This window comes from Phasianus colchicus, chromosome 16 (assembly GCF_987193195.1).
Source record: "Phasianus colchicus chromosome 16, bPhaCol1.hap1.1, whole genome shotgun sequence".
Taxonomy (NCBI): domain Eukaryota; kingdom Metazoa; phylum Chordata; class Aves; order Galliformes; family Phasianidae; genus Phasianus; species Phasianus colchicus.
In genome coordinates, this window is record NC_143451.1 from 1,571,708 (window position 1) to 1,592,082 (window position 20,375).

The 20,375-nt window shown below is 36.9% G+C and overlaps 1 protein-coding gene across 2 annotated transcripts in view; it reads left to right on the forward strand.

The window, feature by feature from the left end:
* The window catches only part of VPS35L (VPS35 endosomal protein sorting factor like), a 61,397-nt gene that overhangs the window by 17,487 nt on the left and 23,535 nt on the right, over window positions 1-20,375 (forward strand). For both annotated transcript variants that reach the window (XM_031605478.2, XM_031605477.2), the window contains exons 14-26: window positions 233-355; window positions 2,487-2,533; window positions 4,523-4,634; window positions 4,867-4,983; window positions 5,315-5,368; window positions 5,777-5,857; window positions 6,639-6,701; window positions 7,770-7,855; window positions 8,668-8,748; window positions 10,349-10,412; window positions 12,620-12,718; window positions 13,691-13,768; window positions 15,222-15,336. In XM_031605478.2, the coding sequence (XP_031461338.2) occupies window positions 233-355; window positions 2,487-2,533; window positions 4,523-4,634; window positions 4,867-4,983; window positions 5,315-5,368; window positions 5,777-5,857; window positions 6,639-6,701; window positions 7,770-7,855; window positions 8,668-8,748; window positions 10,349-10,412; window positions 12,620-12,718; window positions 13,691-13,768; window positions 15,222-15,336 (1,120 nt within the window). The remainder of the gene's footprint in view (window positions 1-232; window positions 356-2,486; window positions 2,534-4,522; window positions 4,635-4,866; window positions 4,984-5,314; window positions 5,369-5,776; window positions 5,858-6,638; window positions 6,702-7,769; window positions 7,856-8,667; window positions 8,749-10,348; window positions 10,413-12,619; window positions 12,719-13,690; window positions 13,769-15,221; window positions 15,337-20,375) is intronic.

Genomic DNA, 20,375 nt, shown 5'->3' on the forward strand with positions numbered 1-20,375 from the left:
CCTTAAATACCTCAGAGGATAGGGGACTTTCTAGGGCAGCCTGTTCCAATGCTTGACCACCCTTGGTGAAGAAGTTCTTCCTATTATCCAGTCTAAATCCTTGTTAGGAAACTCTTCTGTGTATCCAATTGTATGCTCTTGTTTCTCAGTTTCTAGTTAACGGACGAAGTTTGTCATTGTTTCAGTTAAGTACTTCTTCACTGCGGTGCATTTTTGTGTTCTATTTCAACAGATTCATGGGGATACAGTTCAGAATCAATTGGTAGTACAATGTGTAGAAATTCCTTTGTATTTAACTCTCTACTCTCCTGCTATAGACTGGATTTTACAGTGTATTGCATACCATGCTCCTGAGGTAAGTGTGGTAATGCTCTGTACCAATGGAGATGTTGAAATGAAAAGTTAATTTGCTGAAAATAGACCTACACCTATGTTTTTTCCCCACTGTTTAACTGTATAGTGCTGAGAGTAAAGCAGTGCTTTGTAAATCTTAAGAGTGCTGAAAGCATCTCATGTAGTAACACCATGTATTTTCTTGTTTAAAATTCCTGGAGAAGGGTGCTCAATACAAAAGTATAAGTGCTAAATATGAAACTGAAGCTTTGGCAACATAAATGCTTTCTCTTAAATTGAAAAAATCTATGGCAAAGCACATTGAATTATAAATGATAAAGCTAAAATATCAACAGCAACTTCAGCTTGGCTGCTCAATTTTTTATTGTCTAATACAGTGATCAGGTCTGAGATCTTGCTTTTGGAATGTTAATACAGAATTTCTTAGAATTACAAAAAGCATTGAAAGCAGCTCCCCTTTTCTGTGTTCTTTGTGTTAAATGGCTGTATGTGTAATTGCTGATTAAGTTCTGCTCTCATCTAGTACAAATCATGCTAAGAGACATCACATGGAAGGATTTTCAAAAAACAAACCTAAAGCAAATACGGACATTTGAAAGCACTGCTAATGAATCTTTTTAAAAAGAGGTACATTCAGGACAGTGAAAGTCACAGGAAAAGGCCTGTAAGATTGTCTAGTCCAACTGTCAGCCCATCATTGCTGTGCCCAGTAAACTATGTCCCTAAGTGCAGCATCTGCATGTTTCTTGAGTGCTTCTAGGGATGGTCACTCCACCACTTCCCTGGGCAGCTTTTTCCAGTACTTGACCAATCTTTTAGAGAAGAAATGTTTCCTAATATCCTACTTGGCCTCAAGTTGCACCAGGGGATGCCCATTACATCTTGTTCTATCGCTGTTACCTGGGAGAAGAGGCTGACCCCCACCTCACTGCAGCTTCCTTTCAGGTAGCTGTGAACAGTGATAAGGTCTCCCCTGAGCCTTCTTCAAACTGAATGATCCTAGTTCCCTCAGCTGTTCTTCATAAGACTTGTGCTCCAGACCCATTGCCAGCTTTGTTGCCCTTGTTTGGACAAGCTTCAGTGCCTCAGTCAGAATTGTAGAATTGCAGAGGTTAGAAGGAACTTCTGGAGATCATGTAGTCCAACCTCCTGCTGAGGTAGGTTCCCTAGAGTAGGTTACTAAGGCAAATCTTCAGGTGGGTTTTGAATATCCTCTGAGAAACACATTTCACAGCCTCTCAGGGCAGCCTATTCTACTGCTGTCATTGTCCAAGTAAAGAATTTTTTTCTCATGTTCCTATGGAACTTCCCATGTTGCAGTTTGTGCCCTTTACCCCTTGTATTGGCACTGGACACCACTGAAATGAGGCTAACCCCATCCTCTTGACTCCACTTGGTTTTCCTTTCACAGGTGTAGAATGTAGAACTCCACGCTTACTCTTTTTGAACTTTAGGAGGTTCTCTCTGCCCAGCTCTCCAGCCTGTCCAGGTCAATGTCTTGTAGTGAACCCAAAACTGAACACAGTACTTGAGATGTAGCCTCAACAGGGCCAACTGCAGGGGAACGATCTCTTCCCTGTCCTATTTCTGTTTTCTGTTGGTGACTTGGGCGTGCTGTTGGCTCATGTTCAGCCAGCTGCTGACCAGCATGCTCAGATCCTTTTCTGTCACACAGTTTTCCAGCCACGCTGCCCCAGGCGTCACATAGCATTGTTGTGAGTGATATTTTGAAGTAGTTGCTTTCTGAAGATACAAAAGTTATGCAGCTGAGGGGGAAAAAATGTATGTAATCCAATGGCATTGAATATTTAAATACCTTACCATTCTTTTCTTTTTTTTTTTAAACTAAAATTTTTAAAATGTCAATTTGTACATGAATGTACAAGCCAGTATAAAGAGCCTGAGTTTGACTTCCATGAAATAGTGTTTTTGATTCAAATGTCACCATACCCATTGTGTTTTTTTATGTTACACTACATTGCTGTTTTCTTGTGCTGTAAATGCAGGATAAGATGGGATTATTGGAATTTGTTGGGGAGGTAATTAAAGCAGTTCTTAGTAGGTTTTAGTACAGTAATTAAAGTTGAATTTATTTACAGAATCTTACTAATTTTAGTGAGTAATTCTTACAGATTCTGCTTACTGAGACGATGGAGAGGTGCAAAAAATTGGGAAACAAGTAAGTATTGTGCAGTTCAAAAGGCATGAGTCTGTAATGAGTACCCCAAGTGCCTGTAATGAAATTCTCCCTCTCCATTTTGAAAGCACTATTTGGATGCATTGCATGACTGATTGTAATTGTTAACATCTATTTTCCAGAGATGAATTCTGCCAGGTTTTATATTAGCTGTAAAGCAAAAGTTTAACTGATTAATCTGGTTGCTGCATTGTGTCCCCTAAGGCAAAGTTTAAGAAGCATCAGCCTTGTCTGATCCCTAGTTGTGCTTCATTTTTCCTCTGCTTTTCTTCCCTTCCTTACCTGTGCCCTCCCCTAGGCGTTAGCCTATACATGTGTTTTCCAAGGGAAGTTGTAAAGCAGCCAGTGTCTTTGGAAGAATATCTAGGTGACTGCTTTTTTTTTTTTTTTCCAAAACTAAAATTAGTATTCCAAATGTCGCCTTGTGCAGACTAATTGTGTTAAGTGAATAATTCAGGAAGGTGGTCTGAAAGTTTTGGATGTGCTTTCTTTCTGAGCTTTGTGAATGTGATTTAGCCTGCTCATGAGTTAATCTCAGTTCATTTTACTGCCGAGTTCTGTGAAAGTTTTCAGTTACTTTGGCTTTTGATGTGCCTTATGCCATCTAATTCTGCAATTCATTCTGGCTGAAGAACGAAAATATGTTAATCACTTAAAGATGAGAAACTTCCTGCATTAGCATACTGTGACTGAGCTAAGGAATAGGGGAAGAATGTGATTTTTAAAAAATGATCTCAAGATTGTTTAATAGAGGTGAAATAATTCACATGCTCTTCTGTATTATTTTATGCGAGTGTTGTGGAACTTATTTTTAAAATGCTTTTTAGCATCCCATTGTAAAGATGGGTTAGGTACCTCATCTTTGTTTCTTTTTATTTATTTTGAAATTGAATTATCCAATTTAGATTGTCTAAAAACAGTGATAAATTTCTTTTTAAGTGGAGTCACATAGCTTTGTCTTCTCATGGCTGTCACAGTGTCACAAAGCAAGTCACACCAGTTTATAAATCTTTCAGTAATATCAGTATGTTTCATCATCATGTTGCAGCCATCTAAGTGAAAAATGTCAGCCTGCTTCTCTGCATTGCAAAGCATGTATCTGGTGAACTGGAAGTACTTGTCTAATGAAAAAATGCAAATTCCAGTTAAATTGCAGTGGGACCACTAATGCTCAGTCAGGAACAGGGGATGCTGGGCTATTTTAAGCACTCTATCAAGGTAAATTGTCTTGTATTCAGACTGCCTACTTTGGAGTGGTGAGGACACAGTATTGCTTGGATAGTGCAGCAGCTTTGGTGCTAACTTGTGGCTGAGTTTCCCTTTTGAGCAATACTAGATTTTTGTTTCTTATATTTGCATAATAATATCAATAAAGTAGATTTTAAAGTAATGAGTTGACTCCCCCACAGCAATTTTGTCTCAGTAGTAATACAAACTTGGAACAAAGCAGTTGATTATAAGTGTCTAAGCATGTCATTGGCAATAGTATTATAATAACTAGGTGTTCTGTTATTGTTTTTTAATCCTAACAGTGCAGCTACTAGAAATCTGACTTTCTTATATTCATATATATATCTTTTTAATTCAGTGAGGAAAAAACTTGGATAGAGCTTTGCCTTTCCAAAGAATACTTCTGTAATTAAAAAGAAGTGTGTTTCCAAATACTATTTACTTGATATTTTTTTCCTGGTAAGTTTTTGGTCAAATGATGGTTTCAAAAAGAACTATGTGGACCAAGTATTCTACAGGCTACTTTGTCCTTGTCTGATAACTTAATATTTTCTTCTTTTGCTAATGTGCAATTAGTCCTAAAGAATAAAAGTTAAATTTCTAAGGCTTTTTTTGCTCACCCCTAGCTTTTTCAAAATTTACAAAAGATGCTGGATTGGTTTTAGTTGTCAGTTTATATTAATATAACAAGAACTTCTAGTTGCTGTTGAACTGTATTGATTTATCTTATGTTCATTGTAGTGCTCTGCTATTAAATTCAATAATGTCAGCCTTCAGAGCAGAGTTTATTGCTGCAAGGTCTATGGACTTCATTGGCATGATTAAAGAGTGTGATGAATCTGGATTCCCGAAGGTAACATTTGGATGTGATATAACGCTTCTTTTTTGCTGTCTGGCTGAGTTATTTATGCTCTACTTGCATCTTTTCTTTTGCGTTCTATCCATGCTCTGTTTATACTAGTTGCCTACGTAAGTTGCACATTACTGAAATAAAAGGAGATCTAAACAATCTTTCTACATGTTCTAGAAGAGCGTTGGACAGAGAGGTCTTCTACTTTTAATTTAAATTTCTCATTACTTTTTAGCATCTTCTCTTTCGCTCCTTGGGGTTAAACCTGGCATTGGCTGATCCTCCTGAAAATGATCACCTTCAAATATTAAATGAAGCCTGGAAGGTTATAACGAAGCTGAAGAACCCACAGGTGAGTTATTGACAGTTCAGTTCCATATTGATCCTTTGTTTAGGGCAAAATTGCAGCTGTTGTTCAGCAGGCTGTATATTTTGCATAGCATGGTTTACTTTTTCTAGATGCCTGCTGTTGCCAAGAGTTCAATACCTGATAGTATCTTTATATAATCCCTCTGACCTCTTCTTGCCTACATAAGTTGTGCAGTTTTGAAGTCATTATCTCCAGATCTTTAGGTCTGTATGAGTCACACCTCTGCAGTTATTATTTTGAGCGTAATTTTTTCATGTATGTTTCTCTTAACCTCCTGTAAATACTGGTAATCATTGGACACATGTATTTGTAGGATTACATCAACTGTGCTGAAGTGTGGGTGGAGTATACATGCAGACACTTTACGGTACGTGCTAATTTATTTCCTTTGAAGGTCTTCTCGTACAGTGCCTGTATCAGCTGCTGAATATTAAAAATAGAAAAGCCATGTGTGTTTAATATTTAAAATTCTTTAGTGTATGAAAAAATGTATTTCCTTTCATGAAAGATGAATAGGGACAAAAGATACGGCACGGCACAAGGAGGCCTCCACCACCCCTTCCCCAAAACCCTGTGTGATATTTCTTACTTTTTATTGCGCTGATTTAAATGAGGATTTACTGGAATATAGGCTAAAGTTCTTTGCTTAGCTAGAGCTGTGTAGAGGGCTGATGCTTTGGCAAATGGAAATAAATTATCCAACCGGTTTTCAGTCATTTGATTTCTATTCTGGTTTCATTACTTTCTTATGTAACCTCTTTTATTCACTATACAGAAGCGAGAAGTTAATACAGTTTTGGCCGATGTTATCAAGCATATGACTCCTGATCGAGCATTTGAAGATGCTTACCCACAGGTATAGAACTTAATTTTACGAATCTGCAAAATCTGTGCATTTTCTTAGATTGAACTGATTCTTAAACATTGATATCTCCTGCAACAAAATAATTTTTAAAGGCTGGTTGTTATTTTGGAATCCTTTTGGAACAATGTAATGCTGTGGTTTGGTCTATCTTTCAGTCCAGAAAATAAAGCTAAAATAGAGATTAATGTATTTAGAAGTAGGAATAATTAACTCCTGAGTCAACGGTGGTATTCTAGTGAGGCATGGAACATTGTGTAAACAGAAGTTAACATAAATAATAATAAATCTATGTCTAGTTAAAATCACAAGAGCTTCAGTGGGTTTTAATGTCCAGTTCTTGAGACTGTATGTCAGGTGAGAAACAAATTAGTTGGAGTGGGTCTAGAAGGGTTTTGTGATTACTTCCAAGTAATAGTAGAAAAAGTGCATACAAGAGAAGATCTAACATGTACTTTTTGTTTTAGTCTAGTGAGCAGGAGATTATAAATCAAAAATCTGCCTAAGTATAGAAAGTAATGAACAAATAAATAAAGCCTGGGTAGGCTGATTATCCTCCTTTCATGTGAGTTCTGAAGAGCATGTTGGAAAAACATCTAAAACATCTGTTAGGAATAGCACTGCAGTATTTGATCCTGCTTAGGGGAAAAGAAATAGCATGAATGAACATCGAAGAGGCTTCCAACCCAGTTTCCTCTGAATGACCAGAGAATGCTCTCTGTTGTGAATACTCTTAACTTACATTACAATCTTTTTCCTTTTTTTTTTTTTAAAGTTGCAGTCAATTATTCAGAAAGTTATTACCTACATCAGTGATTTCTCTCTGCTTTTTTCAGTGGTAAGTAATACCATGTTTCCTATCTTTTTTAGGAGGAACTGTGTTCCACAATTTACACGAGACGGTTTAGCCAAGTTGCATGTTTAGATTGTTTGGAAATTCACATTCTGAGAAGACTTTTTATCAAGTAAATAAGTGCAAAAACATCTTGGGAGTTGTCTACTGCTTACTACTTAAATAGTCATTATTCTAATTTCACTTTCCTGTACTTTTTCTTGCTTACTCACTTAAATTCTGTAAATTTTGTTGTTACACTATAGGAGACAATCAGTGAAAAAGAAAATATCATTTATTTGTATCTTTGGGTGTAATTGCTGAGAGTTAGCTGTTCCTGTGTTATCCTTTAACATGTTCTATCATAGAATTTAAGTTTGGGATCAAATCACAAAGAAAATTAGAGAAGTCAGAGTCTGGGTAAGAGGTGGAAAAAGGAAAGGCAGCAGATGTCAAATTAGTGAAACCAGCTCTTCAGAGTAAAATTCAAGACTGACTCTATGGCTTTGAAGTCAAGTCTTGTTCATAGAATGCTCAGGTACATCTGACAAATTTACCCTCACTGTATTATTGAGATGCTGCAGAAAAAAAGTATCTCAGCATCTGAACAACCTAAGCCCTTGTCTTTGAAGAAAATTTGAATGTCTTAGACCTGGGTAAGTTGCCCTGGACATATCCACAATGAAAAGTGGGCATGTGGCCTTTTTTAGTTCTTTTATGCCCTAACAATTGTTCCCATAGATGTCTCAATTTGCTGTGATTTTAAGCTGTTTCAATTGTATGATTGCTTTTTAATAATTTGCTACATTTGATTCAGACTGTTCTATGTTTTGTATTTTATTCTGAATCTCTACAATTGGTAATGGTAATACATTTCAGCCATCTGTTTCCTTCTTTCATTGGTAGTCTTCCAAACTAAAATACTGTTCTCAAAAAAAAAAAAAAAAGATGAAAATTATTTTTTGGGGAAAAGAAAACCAACAACCCTGATAATAAAACTTACCCAAAATATTTCTTTTATAATGTGTTTGTCAAAATACCTAATTTTAGTTGTTCGTGTATTTGTACTTTCAGGAGAAATTCTTGCCATTTCTGGATATGTTCCAGAAGGAAAGTGTGAGAGTGGAGGTTTGCAAGTGCATTATGGAATCTTTTATTAAGTAAGTAAAGAATATTCAGATCAAATTCACTCTGGAGAATCTGGGCAATGTTCTGTGGGATTGTTAGGGAAGATGGACTGAGTCACTGTTTAGTCCTCTTATCTTGTGAAGATAAATCCAGGCTGGTGGGGCGAGGGGGGAGGGGAATTGTCAGTTTTGTTAATCTATTGATTTACTGCTTAACTGTTCACAATGAAAGCTGAAATTGAAGTAATCACATTGATGCTACTTACTATTGATCAACAGATGACTTGTTCCATGAGCGTTCTTTCAACTTATGTTGCTTTAATTAGTTTATGAAAGGTTTTTTAATTCCATCTGATATCATCATACAGAACTGTTACTTTGGTATAAAAGAGGAAAAGAGAGTTCCTTGTTACAAGCTCATCATATATTAAAGAAAAAGATATTTTCCCAGTTGAAAATGCATTTGTGAGATGAGGTTTCATGCTCAGATATTATAGAAGTCACATGGTTCTTTTCAATTAATAGGTTCTTGGAAACACCACCTTCTTGATCACCTTTTTGCTTTAGATTACAGAATTGCAAGCAGATGCTAAATGATGATAATCCGAATCCACTAAGAGAAACTGGAACGAGTTTCTATTTTTTCATAGAAGGGCATCTTAGCACATTCAAAGTAGTGTTTTGTTGTTTTTTGGTTTTTTTTATACTATTTTGTAACTCTTGTATATTCTTATTGTCTTACAGCCCTGGTGGTAGGGATTACTCATTAAATATGTTGCTCTATTCACTGTTTTGCATTTTGACAATGCAGGATTTTTCACTGCTTTTTCTAAAACATTTTATAGGCATCAGCAGGAATCTACGAAGGACCCTGTTATACTCAATGCTCTTCTGCATATCTGCAAGACGATGCATGACTCTGTGAAGTAAGATTAACTTTACTCCTACTAATAACTGCTTACACGAAGTTTGACTGCTTGGTGTACAATCTTGCTCATCTGAGAGTGTTTCATGATGGATTAAGACATGAATCCAGTTAGTGGTGAGGGAAAAGCCGTACAATGAAGTGGTAGCACATACTGTTCTTTAATTCGTGCTTTTTTTCTCTATAGTGAGAGAAAGAAAATTTTAAAAGGAAAGCAGCAACAATTTTGTAGATTTGTCTAAGGAAGGCACTTAAAATACGATTAAATATATTTTTGGCAATTAAACCAATGTCAGCTTTGAGTTATAGTGAATAATAAACTATTTATGAGCTTTAAATGAATATGTGGCCATTAAAACACAGATTGCCATCCTCAATTTATCCTTTTATTTTGGCCACTTTCAGTCATAACCAAGGGCTGTGAAATCTTTGAAAGGACTCCTGGAAGATCCCTAGGAATATCAGCAAAGCATCATATTTCTAACTATTTTGAAGTAACCTCTGACTTTTTTTTTCCACATCCTGGTTCAGAAAAGTCCCAGGCCACTTGTAGGGTTCACCTCCAACAGTAACAGTTGTTGGAGGATGACAGCCTTCAGACTGGTAGCAGTTTGATTTGGTATTGAACTGGAAACCTATAATTGACCTGGTGATCCCATTACAACTCTTGTGATCCTCTCAGAGTTGTCTCTTTTGATTGGCAAAACCCTAATAAGATAATCATGCTGAGGTTTTCTTTCTGCTTTTACAGAATTTGTATAATAAAACTACTGTCCTCTTCCCATCTGGTGTCTGAGCTATTGGGAAATGGTAATTGATAAATAAAGGTCAAAGTTGGAGCTGAGTACATAATACAGGGATTAAATTGTAGTAGTTAATTGTTACTTAACAGTTTGTTTATCTGTTTTCAGTGCAAGTTAGATTTGACTTGCTGGATTTTCAGATATGTGAATTTATTTCAAATCTTATTTGAAATAGAATTGATATCAATGACAATCTTGAAAATAAAATTTTACGTATCAGTCTAGTTCTTACAGTGCTGCCTTTCTGATATTTTAGTAACAAGATGTTAATGACAATTTTTAAATAGTGTAGCAGGATTTTTCAAAAAAAGACAAGAAGGTAATGTTGTCTTTTAAATAAATACACACTGAATGGTATATAATAATGTATTTGAAAAGCTTTTCCCCCATAAATAGGATGATTTTTCTTCTAAAAAATGGGTTTACTTCTCTATAATCAATTCCCTTTTAAGTTCTCAGGTTGTTACACAAGACTTAAGCCATTTTCTTACTTGCTCCAGTTGAGAACACTGAGCTTTCTTGTCTTCGTACTAAATCTAAGGTTCTGTAAAATCTAAAGAGACTCTTAGCAATTTTTATATTTCTATAAAATTTGGAATTCAGTGCATGGTTGACTTCTTGACATTCATATTGAAATTATTTCCTTTGTTTTATAACTGAAATTATTAGGTTAGTGGTCTTAGCATGCAGTAAATATTTTATGTAGACATAAAGTTAGTATGTGTCATTTGAACTCCTACAGATAAAGAAGTTGTTTAGCAATATTCAAGAATTTACCATGTAAATCTTCTGTTACAGTGCTCTGACGCTTGAAGATGAGAAAAGATTGTTAGCAGCTTTGATAAATGGATTCATAAAAATGGTGAGCGGCACTTGTGTGCAACTGATGGGTTGTACCTTATAGCTGGGATTTTCATGAGAAACAGGTGCTGATGTAGCAGAATTAGAGATGGTACATGACTTGCTTAAGGCTGCTGAAAACCTCAACCAGTGTATTTTATTGAGTATGCAGGTGTTGAAAGAAATATAACACAGTGTTGAAGCTGGCATGGTGTGGTATGGTTAAACTGTACATGTGTATTTAATCATATTTTTCTGCTGTTTTCTGCCTGTTGAGTATTTATAAGTTTAGTAGTAATTAGCCTTTTATACTGCAGCTTTAAAGAGACGATCACAGAAATCACATCTATGCAAATAAAATTCCCCTTCCCATCCCTAAATGGGATCATTTTATTATTAGGAATAAGACAAATTCTATCATTAGTAGCCTCACAAAAACTCCAGTTGTTGTCATTAAATTAATTTTTAGACCCTCTCTCCCTTTTAGCAAATAGATTTAATTTGGATCTCATCCCCTGTGTTTGTGATGTTGGTTTTTTTCATCTGTTTGTTTTTTTTACAGAGGTGTTTGTAAGCTCTTCTCTTGGTATTCTCTACACAGGTGTCTTCAGTGCTTGGCTTTTCTTTCACGTAGTCATAGCTGGCAGGCTTTGTCCCTGTTTGTTATTCTTTATTTTAATTCTATGACTGTATCTCCAGGTTGTTACTTACTTTTCAGCTTTAATATTAGCTGTATAATGTGATGTTTAAAGTATTTTTATTAAGGTTTTCAGGCAGAATAATATACAAGGGCTGCTTCAAAACTATTGGCTCCTGTTTCATCATGTTGGCCCAAAATGTCAGAGGCAAATGTTGGTGGGATGGCAGCAGAGGTTGAACCTTCCTGCTTACACCCCATTACATTTGATTGCTGTGTAACAGACAGCAGCAGAGGGACAGTCTGACGTGAGAGTGCATATGGAGCAAAGATGTGTCACTGAATTCCTCCATGCAGTAAAAATGGCACCCACTGACATTCGTGGACGCTTGTGAACATTGACGGAGACCAAACAGTGGGTGCTGGAACAACAAGCAGTGCATTTCATAGTGGTGACAACAGTTCACCTCTGCTAGTGCAGGTTTGTGGCTGCAGCTGGCATGCAGCTCTTGTTCACTGCTGGTGAAAATGCAGAGCTGGTGGTGGTGACTGTGTTGGAAAAAGAGTGTTTTGTAGATGAGAATTTGCTCTATCAAATGGTGTTATTGTGTTCTTTGTATCTGCTGTAGTTTGTATTGGAGTAAATAGGAAGCAGTACTTTTGCAGCAACCTACATATAATTTCCCTAAGGAAGATTTTACTCACGGAAGAATACTTGATGTGTCTTCCTAGCTCTGGTTGGGAGAGGTAAAAAAAAAAAAAAAAGTCCCAGAGTAGCAAATTATTAGTCCCAATTTTTAAACTGAACATTAAGATATTTAGTTTTTTTAAGGGTAGGACAGAGTGAGCAGTTGCATAAACACAAGCAAGGCAGTTGGGTCTGTAACATTAGAAGCAATCCTTTGTTTTCTGGTGTGGTTCCTTTGATCTTTCATTGTGTGAAATAAATGTAATTTTCCTTCAGTTCTCTAAAAACTTATTTTACGTGTGACTTGAGAAATAAGATATAATGCAGCCATGACTCTCAGGAAAAAAAAAAAAGAATAGTTGTATCCGTAAATATAGACTGCCTGGAGACTTTCTCTCGCTGTGCTTTTGATTGACAGCTCAGACACTCCAGCCGACAATGCTTGGTTTTAAAATCTGGAGGGTCAGAAATAGAGCATTCTAAATAGGAATTGTTTTTGACTTATTTCCTGCCAGCATACAAGTCTACAGGCTTTTACCACATTACTTTGTTCCTGCTATACCTAGTTAGAAAAATAACTTTTCTTGAAGGCCCACTGTGTAAATGGGAATTAGGAACCTGAGTACAGATGTATTTCTGAATTTGTTTTGTTTGTTTTTTTTAACCAAGCCTGTGTCTCCCAGTTCCGTAGTATCAGGTGTGCTGCTAGTTTTGAAAGCACTTCTCACAAATCTAGGAAACTTTGTTTTCTTGAATAAATATTTGGTTTGGAAAATAGTGGCATATTTACGAACAACAACAAAAATGAGCAAAACATTCAAGTTTTTCTGAAGTTTAATTACTGGAAAGCAGTTAAATGTTTGTACAACAGTAAAATGTTTTTTTTTGTGTGTGTCCTTTCTAGGTTTCATTCGGTCGTGACTTTGAGCAGCAACTGAGTTTCTATGTTGAAGCTCGGTCTATGTTTTGCAATCTGGAGCCTGTTTTAGTCCAGCTAATTCATGTAAGCTATAGTTTATCTACATTATATTAATAGATGCGGATATACTTGCAGTTTTCCCATTCCCTACCCAGATTACTGGTCAGTATCAAAATGATAAAGACCTTGCATCAGGTGTTTTAAAAGTAGACTTTGATCTGATCTTTCATTTTTATCACCCCAAACTTTCTGAAATTCTTGCTTGACTCTGAAGTCCTGATGCACGATAGATATCGTGGCAACATAGTTACGTTGGGAGAGATTTCAAGGCCAGAGTACCATAAATGGTACTTCTATGTATTTGGAATTTGGGTTCTCTCTTCTATAATCCTCTACATAGCAGTGGTTAGACTGAGTCTGATCTGCAGACATGGACAGAATCCTGCTGTAATTGGGAAGTTTAATTGCTTTTCTGTATACAGTGACATGACAGATTAGCATTTGCTGCAACCGAATCCTCTGTGTGATATAGTACATCATATCTCCTTTTAAATCCTACTTTGTATGTGATTTCTAGCTTAGAAAAGAGGTGATGCCACTGCTTTAGCTGGGAAACAAGGAATAGTTTCCATTAACTTGAATTAATTGAAAGCCCTACATTGACAGACCTTCAGAATCATATTTACTTAAACGAACAGCCATTAGAATTCTCTCAGTGGGCAGAGAGTAAAAACTAAATAATACGGTGAAGGCACAACATATCTGGTTTCTTTTCGAGAGTTTCTCTTCTCTAACAGCATGCAGTAAAGCATGTAGTTTGTTATTTGCAAATGACCTAAGAAAGCTGTATGTTTCTTAATGTTTTGCTTTTTGTGTGTGCGTGTCTGTGTGTGCGTGTCTGTGTGTGCGTGTCTGTGTGTGCGTGTCTGTGTGTGCGTGTCTGTGTGTGCGTGTCTGTGTGTGCGTGTCTGTGTGTGCGTGTCTGTGTGTGCGTGTCTGTGTGTGCGTGTCTGTGTGTGCGTGTCTGTGTGTGCGTGTCTGTGTGTGCGTGTGTAGTCTGTGAACCAACTGGCGATGGAGACAAGAAAGGTGATGAGAGGAAATCATTCCAGAAAGACTGCTGCGTTTGTCAGGGTAGGTAAAAGTCTAATATGTTTTGAGCCTGCTTTCTAAGCAGGTAGTATTATCTGCTGCCATCAAAGTTTACAGTTTTTGCAAAAGCAGTGCATTATTTTTTTTATTCTGTTTGTAATCTCATTATCTCTTGGTGCCATTGATCCTTAATCTCTAAAACCAAATGCTGCTATTTAAGAAAATACAGATCCAAAGCAACAACTGACAGCTTTGTGTCAAGAAAGGATGACACTGTCTCTATCCCCAGATGAAGTGCTCATGTTCATTCTAGAAAATTTGGCTTTTCATATTGTATTTGAAATGAAGTATTTAATTTAATAACTCAGTCACAGCGAATGGGAGACAGGAAAAATAATAAGTTCAAATTTCCATCTCATAGAGCCTTTCAGTGTTTAAAGGGGCCTTATAAGAAAGATGGAGAGAGACTTTTTACCAATGGGTAATGGTTTTAAAGTAAAAGAGGGTAAATTTAGATTAGAGGTAAGAAAGAAAATCTCTACTGTGAATGGTGAGGCACTGGCATGTCTCACCATGTCCAGAGAAGCTGTGGATGCTCCACCCTTGGAAGTCTCCACATTCAGTTTGGGAGGAACTTTGAGTAACCTGATCTCTGCTTCAGAAGAACATTGGAGCTAGATGATCCTTAAAGGTCTCTTCCAACCCAAATCATTCTATGAGTCTGTGAAGACAGTGCTTGAATTTCAAATAAAGAGCTCCCTTTGCCTTTAGTGTTTCCAAGTCTCGACAAGGGTTGTCGAAGAGTTTTTAAATACTCACAAACTCTTCAGGTTCTTTGCGTTTCAGTCTTCTACCTGAAACATAGCAACAAAGATCAGCTGCTTCTTTATGTGCTGTGAAGGAGAATGTTGTTACTAATGAATGAGTTTTCATTATTGGACCTGCACTTGGGGTCCTGGACAGAGAAGTAGCTAAGGTGGCAGCTTGTGTATGGCTGGATATCACTCATTCCATCTAGACATCTGGGCTGCTCCAGTTGGTCTAAATGCTATGCTAGCATGCTATGCTAGACCTCATTCCTCCCAGTCGTGCACAGTATCATTGCTATAAGCAGTTTGATACATGGCTTGCCCCTGAGCACCTTACATCTAATAAAAGCACAACATGCTAATGAAAAAAATCAGCTTGTAGCTCAAGACCAAAACCTGATTACTTGAAAAGAGCTATTTGAGTTAGAGTCACAGTTTGAATGTAGATATTGGTAATTATAAGAATTAGTAATAAATATTGTTATAATTGTTGAAATAATAATGAGAGATTCAAAGTTGCTGATTTTGGACTTCACATAATACCTAATTCTTATTCAAAATCTTTCCTTAAACCTATTGACAGATTTACATTCCTAATCACATATGAAATCAGAAATGATTGCTGTAACTCTGAGTTAAGAATTTTCTTCAGTGTTTTTTTTTTTTTTTTTTTTACTTTGCTTTAGGCTTGTGTTGCCTTCTGCTTCATCACAATTCCATCTCTGAGCAGTATCTTTACACGTCTTAATTTGTATCTGCACTCTGGACAGGTTGCTCTGGCAAATCAGTGCCTTTCACAAGGTAAGGGAGGAGTTTGTTTACTTACAAGTTCTCCTATTTCAGAAGTGTTTCTAGTATTTCTAGCTTTGAATAATAACTTCATTGAGATTAGAAGTCGTACAGGTATATAGCAGATGTAATTAACAGTCTGTTTTACACACTGTAACAATGGAAGCATATCATACTGAAGCAAGTTTTTAGTTCCGTCATTAATCCTGTGTGGTAAATAACTAAGACAACTGATTCTATCTACATACCTGTGGATATGAGGTGGGCTGGTCCTAAATGAAATAACTCTGAAATTAGGAAAACTACGGAATGTTTTTCTGCATGACTGTCCGAGTACTCCAATCACAAATATGCTTTAACATAACAGATTAACTACTTTCTTCTTTTGCAGTTAACAGCATAGAGGCTGACAAAGTCTAGAAAAGAGCTGGAAAAGATTTAAAACTTAAGCCAGTGACTTCAGGAACTTGTTTATCTCTTGTGCTTTGCTTACCTAAGAGTATGTGACACTATTTGGATAATGTAAAAAATTAAACATATTTTCTTAAATCTGAATTAGTAATTGAAATGGAGCCTGAGTACAGTTTTTCATCCTGTTAGTTCAGTCTTAAGTAATTTGAAGTACTGACAAAAGGTGATTTGTAGAAAAAAAAACTTGTAACCACACCAGCAAGTATATGTGAGCAGTACATCTATGTCACCATTTAACTGTGATCTTGTTCACATTCATGCCACAAATGAAGACAGTTACCTCTTCTGAAAGTCTCCTACCTCTAACTGTCTGCAGTATCTTTCCTTTTTGAAATGCTGTCATTCTACTTTATTTTGCAGTTCTCATACTAACTCTGAATGTCAACTCTCAAATGGTAAATGCATTTCATATACATATTTTCAGTATAAAAGTGAAAGTAGTAAATGGGATTAGTTGGCAACATCCTTTCTTTTGTCTGTTAATTCTTTGGTTAATCTCCACTTTCTTCTGAGACCAATATAAATGTTTTTGTCTGATGGTTTTAATCTATAACAATTACAGCCATATTGTGCTTGTGCATTCTGTACTTGATTCATTCTTTTCTTACTGCTACCATGTTTTGTTGTTAGGGCTCCCTCAATGAATATTTAAAATTCAAGTAGAACTGTGTGCGTGAAAATAAAAATATGTATATTTTCTAGAAGCTACAGGAGATTTTTCCCTAAGTGCAATTTTGGCATTTAGAGTTTGCATTTTACTGTTGGCATTCAGTAGCAGGTTGTCCCAGTTATAGCCTATGTGTGATGGCTCACCTGGCAGTGAGCTTTACTCACCCTGCCTTACTGTACTACAGTGAGCGGGATAAGATCATGCTGGTCAGCCTCTAGGGAATATTTTTGGCTATTGAAGCAAAGGTCAATCATGCATTCTTTTGAAGAAAAGCAGCATAGACCAACTGGGTGACTGAGCTGTGGTTGCTTTGAGTTACAAAAGGTTTTTGTTTGCCACAGTAAAATTGAAATTGTAGCTGGGTTTTTTTTGTGTGTGCACTCTGCCACAGAAGTCATAGGTTAGACCTTTGGAAAGGCTTTATCTACAGGAAGTAAGGGGAGAACAATTCCAAGTAAGTTTAACTTGCCAGCAGTCAGATGATTGCAGAATATTGGAAAGGATAGGTTTTCAAGTAAGGAGATGAATCAGAATTGGATATGGGTTCTGCAGTAGAAACATCTGTGATAGCCTTTTAATACTGCTGTAGGGAATAAATTCTTGTTTACAGGGAGACAGAGCTGGGATTCATTACCCAGCCTGACTTCTGCCATGCTGGAGGAATGAAAGGGAAATCTATCTTTTCATTCACTTACTTGGATTTCCTTTCAGTTTGATGTTCTCCAAGCTCTGCATTTACCAGTAAATTCCAGCTGCACAAAAAGCTGACTTAGGATGCTGATTAGGACTTTTTAGTACAGGATGATGGTTGTATTTCTTTGTTTTGAATGTGATACTGCCCATGGAACAAAGGAGAGGGATTTAGGGCAAAGCTGCCTGTTATGTTCAAGAATGCTGTGCAAATAAAAGATCTGCAAAATTGGTTGTTGTGAAAATACTATTTTTGCAGTTTCTTTGTACATAACTGAGTTAACCAAAAATAGACTTTTTCTTCTTTCTGTAGAGCTTAGTTTAATGGAGCAGCTTACCCTATCATTTGCACCAATTTTTGTTGTCATCGCTGTGTTGCAGTGCATCTCTTGCTGGAAACAAACCCAGAACAGTTTTTCTGTCATATAAAGTCCTCGAGGACTCTGCTCTGCTGCTGCTGAGACCAGCTCTGTGATTTAATAATTCTTCAATTTCTAAACTGCTTTTTCCACTATTTTTGGGATCCAAGTCTTGTCTGACAGGCTCATGGCCACCAGCAGCTGTCCTTCCTTTTCAATGTGAAGAGGTGATAAATGTGCACAGCTGTGAGAGTGAGAACACAGTGCTCTCACTAAACAATGAACAAGCATCTCTGTTCTGAAATCTTTAAGGCAGCAGGTGTGTGCAAAGTATTATGAAGTCAATCTCTAAAGTTCATACGTTATTAACTCTTCTGAATTTTAGACCCATGAGCAGAATTGGTGGTGGTTCAGTAACTCGATTCATTTAGCAAGGTTTTACAATTAAGCTCTTGTTTTCTTCCTCAGCAAAGTTCTTTTGAGCATAATTTTTATTCAGAGACATCTCATTTGCATGAGTAATTTAGCATTTGTTAAACAGGCAACAGTGGCACCAGTCTGTGGACACTTCTGTGATCTGTCTTTGCGTATTCTGCTCTGTTGTAGTCAGATAAAGCATTCTTGAAAGTTGCTTTTAATGCAGTTTAGTCTGTCTCAACTGAATGTGTTTCATATGTGTAAGGAGTAATGATTAATTCATAAAAACAAATTCAAATCCAGTCAGTTAACTGATTCCAAATATGCACCTATCTATTAAAATCAGCGCAGCATGAAGACTTAAGAGTGTGCAGCTAATGATAGTATTAGACCAGGATGTGAAATCACAGAATTACAGAATGGCTTGGGTTGGAAGGGACCTCAAGGATCATCAGATTTCACCCCTGAGCTGCAGGCAGCGCTGCCAACCACAAGGCCAGGACTAGATCAGGTCACACAGCGCCCATCCAGCCTGGCACCTCCAGGGACGGGGCATCCTCAGCCTCTCTGGGCAGCGGTGCCAGCACTGCACCACTCTCACTGAAAAACTTCTCCTGACATCCAAACTAAATCTCCCCTCATTTAGTTTAAAACCATTCCCCCTTGTCCTATCACTATCTAGCCGTCTGAAAACTTGATTTCCCTCCTGTTCATAATCTTAAATACAAAACTGAAAGGTACAGCACCTGATCTGATGGCTCATGTAGTAGAGGGACATGTGTTTGTGCATGTAGTTTTCCTTTCAAGGTTCCAGCTGTTGCGTTTTGCAGTTTGTATTCTTGGATTTCTATTTAACTTTAAAAACCTTACAGTGAGTTTAGCTCTTCTAGTGGGTTGAGTTTTCACTTAAATATGTTATTAAATTGGATTTGATAGGGTTAGGGTAGGGTTGGTAATTGGAATTTCTGTTGGTAATAGGATGATTTCTCTAAACTGTCAATATATCTAACGCCAAAAAAGAAGAGTAAAATTGCCTGCTAGATAAGCAGAGCTAGATAAGGGGAATTAAAAAAGACTGGTCTTTTTAATAGAGAGGATGTGCAAGTCATAACAGTAAACAACACTGGCTATACTGAGGCTCACACTGATCAATTACCAACAATTGGAGAGCCACAGCTGACCTGGTTCCAACTGCAGGGGTCTGTGTGCCTCATTCTTGGTACAGAGGGGCCATAGTAGCACTCCCAGTGCTGGTGTCTGATTCTTCCATTTCCCTCTCGTGGGTCACCGAGTTGCCTGCTGGGATGCCATGTTGTTGTCCAGGTCACTGGTGCTTGATTGAACTCAACCTAAGTACTTAAGTACTAGAATTGTAATTGTCATTTTTCTTGCAATACATTTTCTTTAATATGGCATAATTGGAACAGAAATGTGAATTTGTAAGTGTGTGTAAAGGCTAATAATAAAAACAAATGGAGCTAGTAAGCAGCTGTTAGTATTCAGAGCTTTGGCAGAGGACAGGAAAGAATCTAAAATGGGAAAATCATTGCACGGTTTGGAGAGAGAGGCTCAAAAAGTACATAGAGATTGGTTTTTTAAACTTAATGTGTTCTTCGGGGAATGTGGGGAAAGGATTGAAATTAAAAACTAATCTGGCGGAGAAAAATAGCCTTATTTTCATTTTGGATCAGTTCTCCAGTTCTCTAATATCACAACTAAAGGGAGGAAGGCACAGTCTTAGGTTGACATTACAGCTGGAAAGAAATTACTATTTTTTTTATTACTATTTTTTTACTTAAAAAAAAAAAATTCTTAACTGCAGAAATGCAAGGAATTTTTCTTAATACAGCCCTAGTATGTAATATTTCTGTACATTAAGTGCATATGAAAATGTTACAGAATCCTGGTGACAACATGGGCTTCAATTCAGTTACTTTCATATGGCCCATAGGCAGAAATATTGTTACAGAAGATACAGATTCTGTGGCAGCTCCTTAAATCAGCATTGGCAAAAGATTTTTGTTGTTTTTTCCCCCATGGAATTTCTGATCTTCTTCACCTTCAAAGAGGAAAAAATAAATCGGCATCTCTTCACTGAGCCTTCCAAGTGGTTCTGCTTCTTGTATGCCTGCTCTTCCTGCACTGATAACCTAGAACAAATGTGTGAAAGAACTGTATAGCAGGAGCAAGGAAACAGAATTAGCTTTCTGGTATGTTCTTAGATTGTACTGAACTTCATTTTGAGGTCTGTCTAGTACAGTGAGTCTTCAGTCAGGTGGATGTCTGTCCAGGTGTGCTGTTCATAATGTATTAAATATGAATACCATCTCCTTTGTGTGCAGCTCCCAAAGAGTGTTTTAAATAAAATTAATAGACCATTTTCAATGATTTTTGTCCTAGATTTGTTGCTTGTATCTCTGGAGAACCGATTAAGGGCCCCCTGT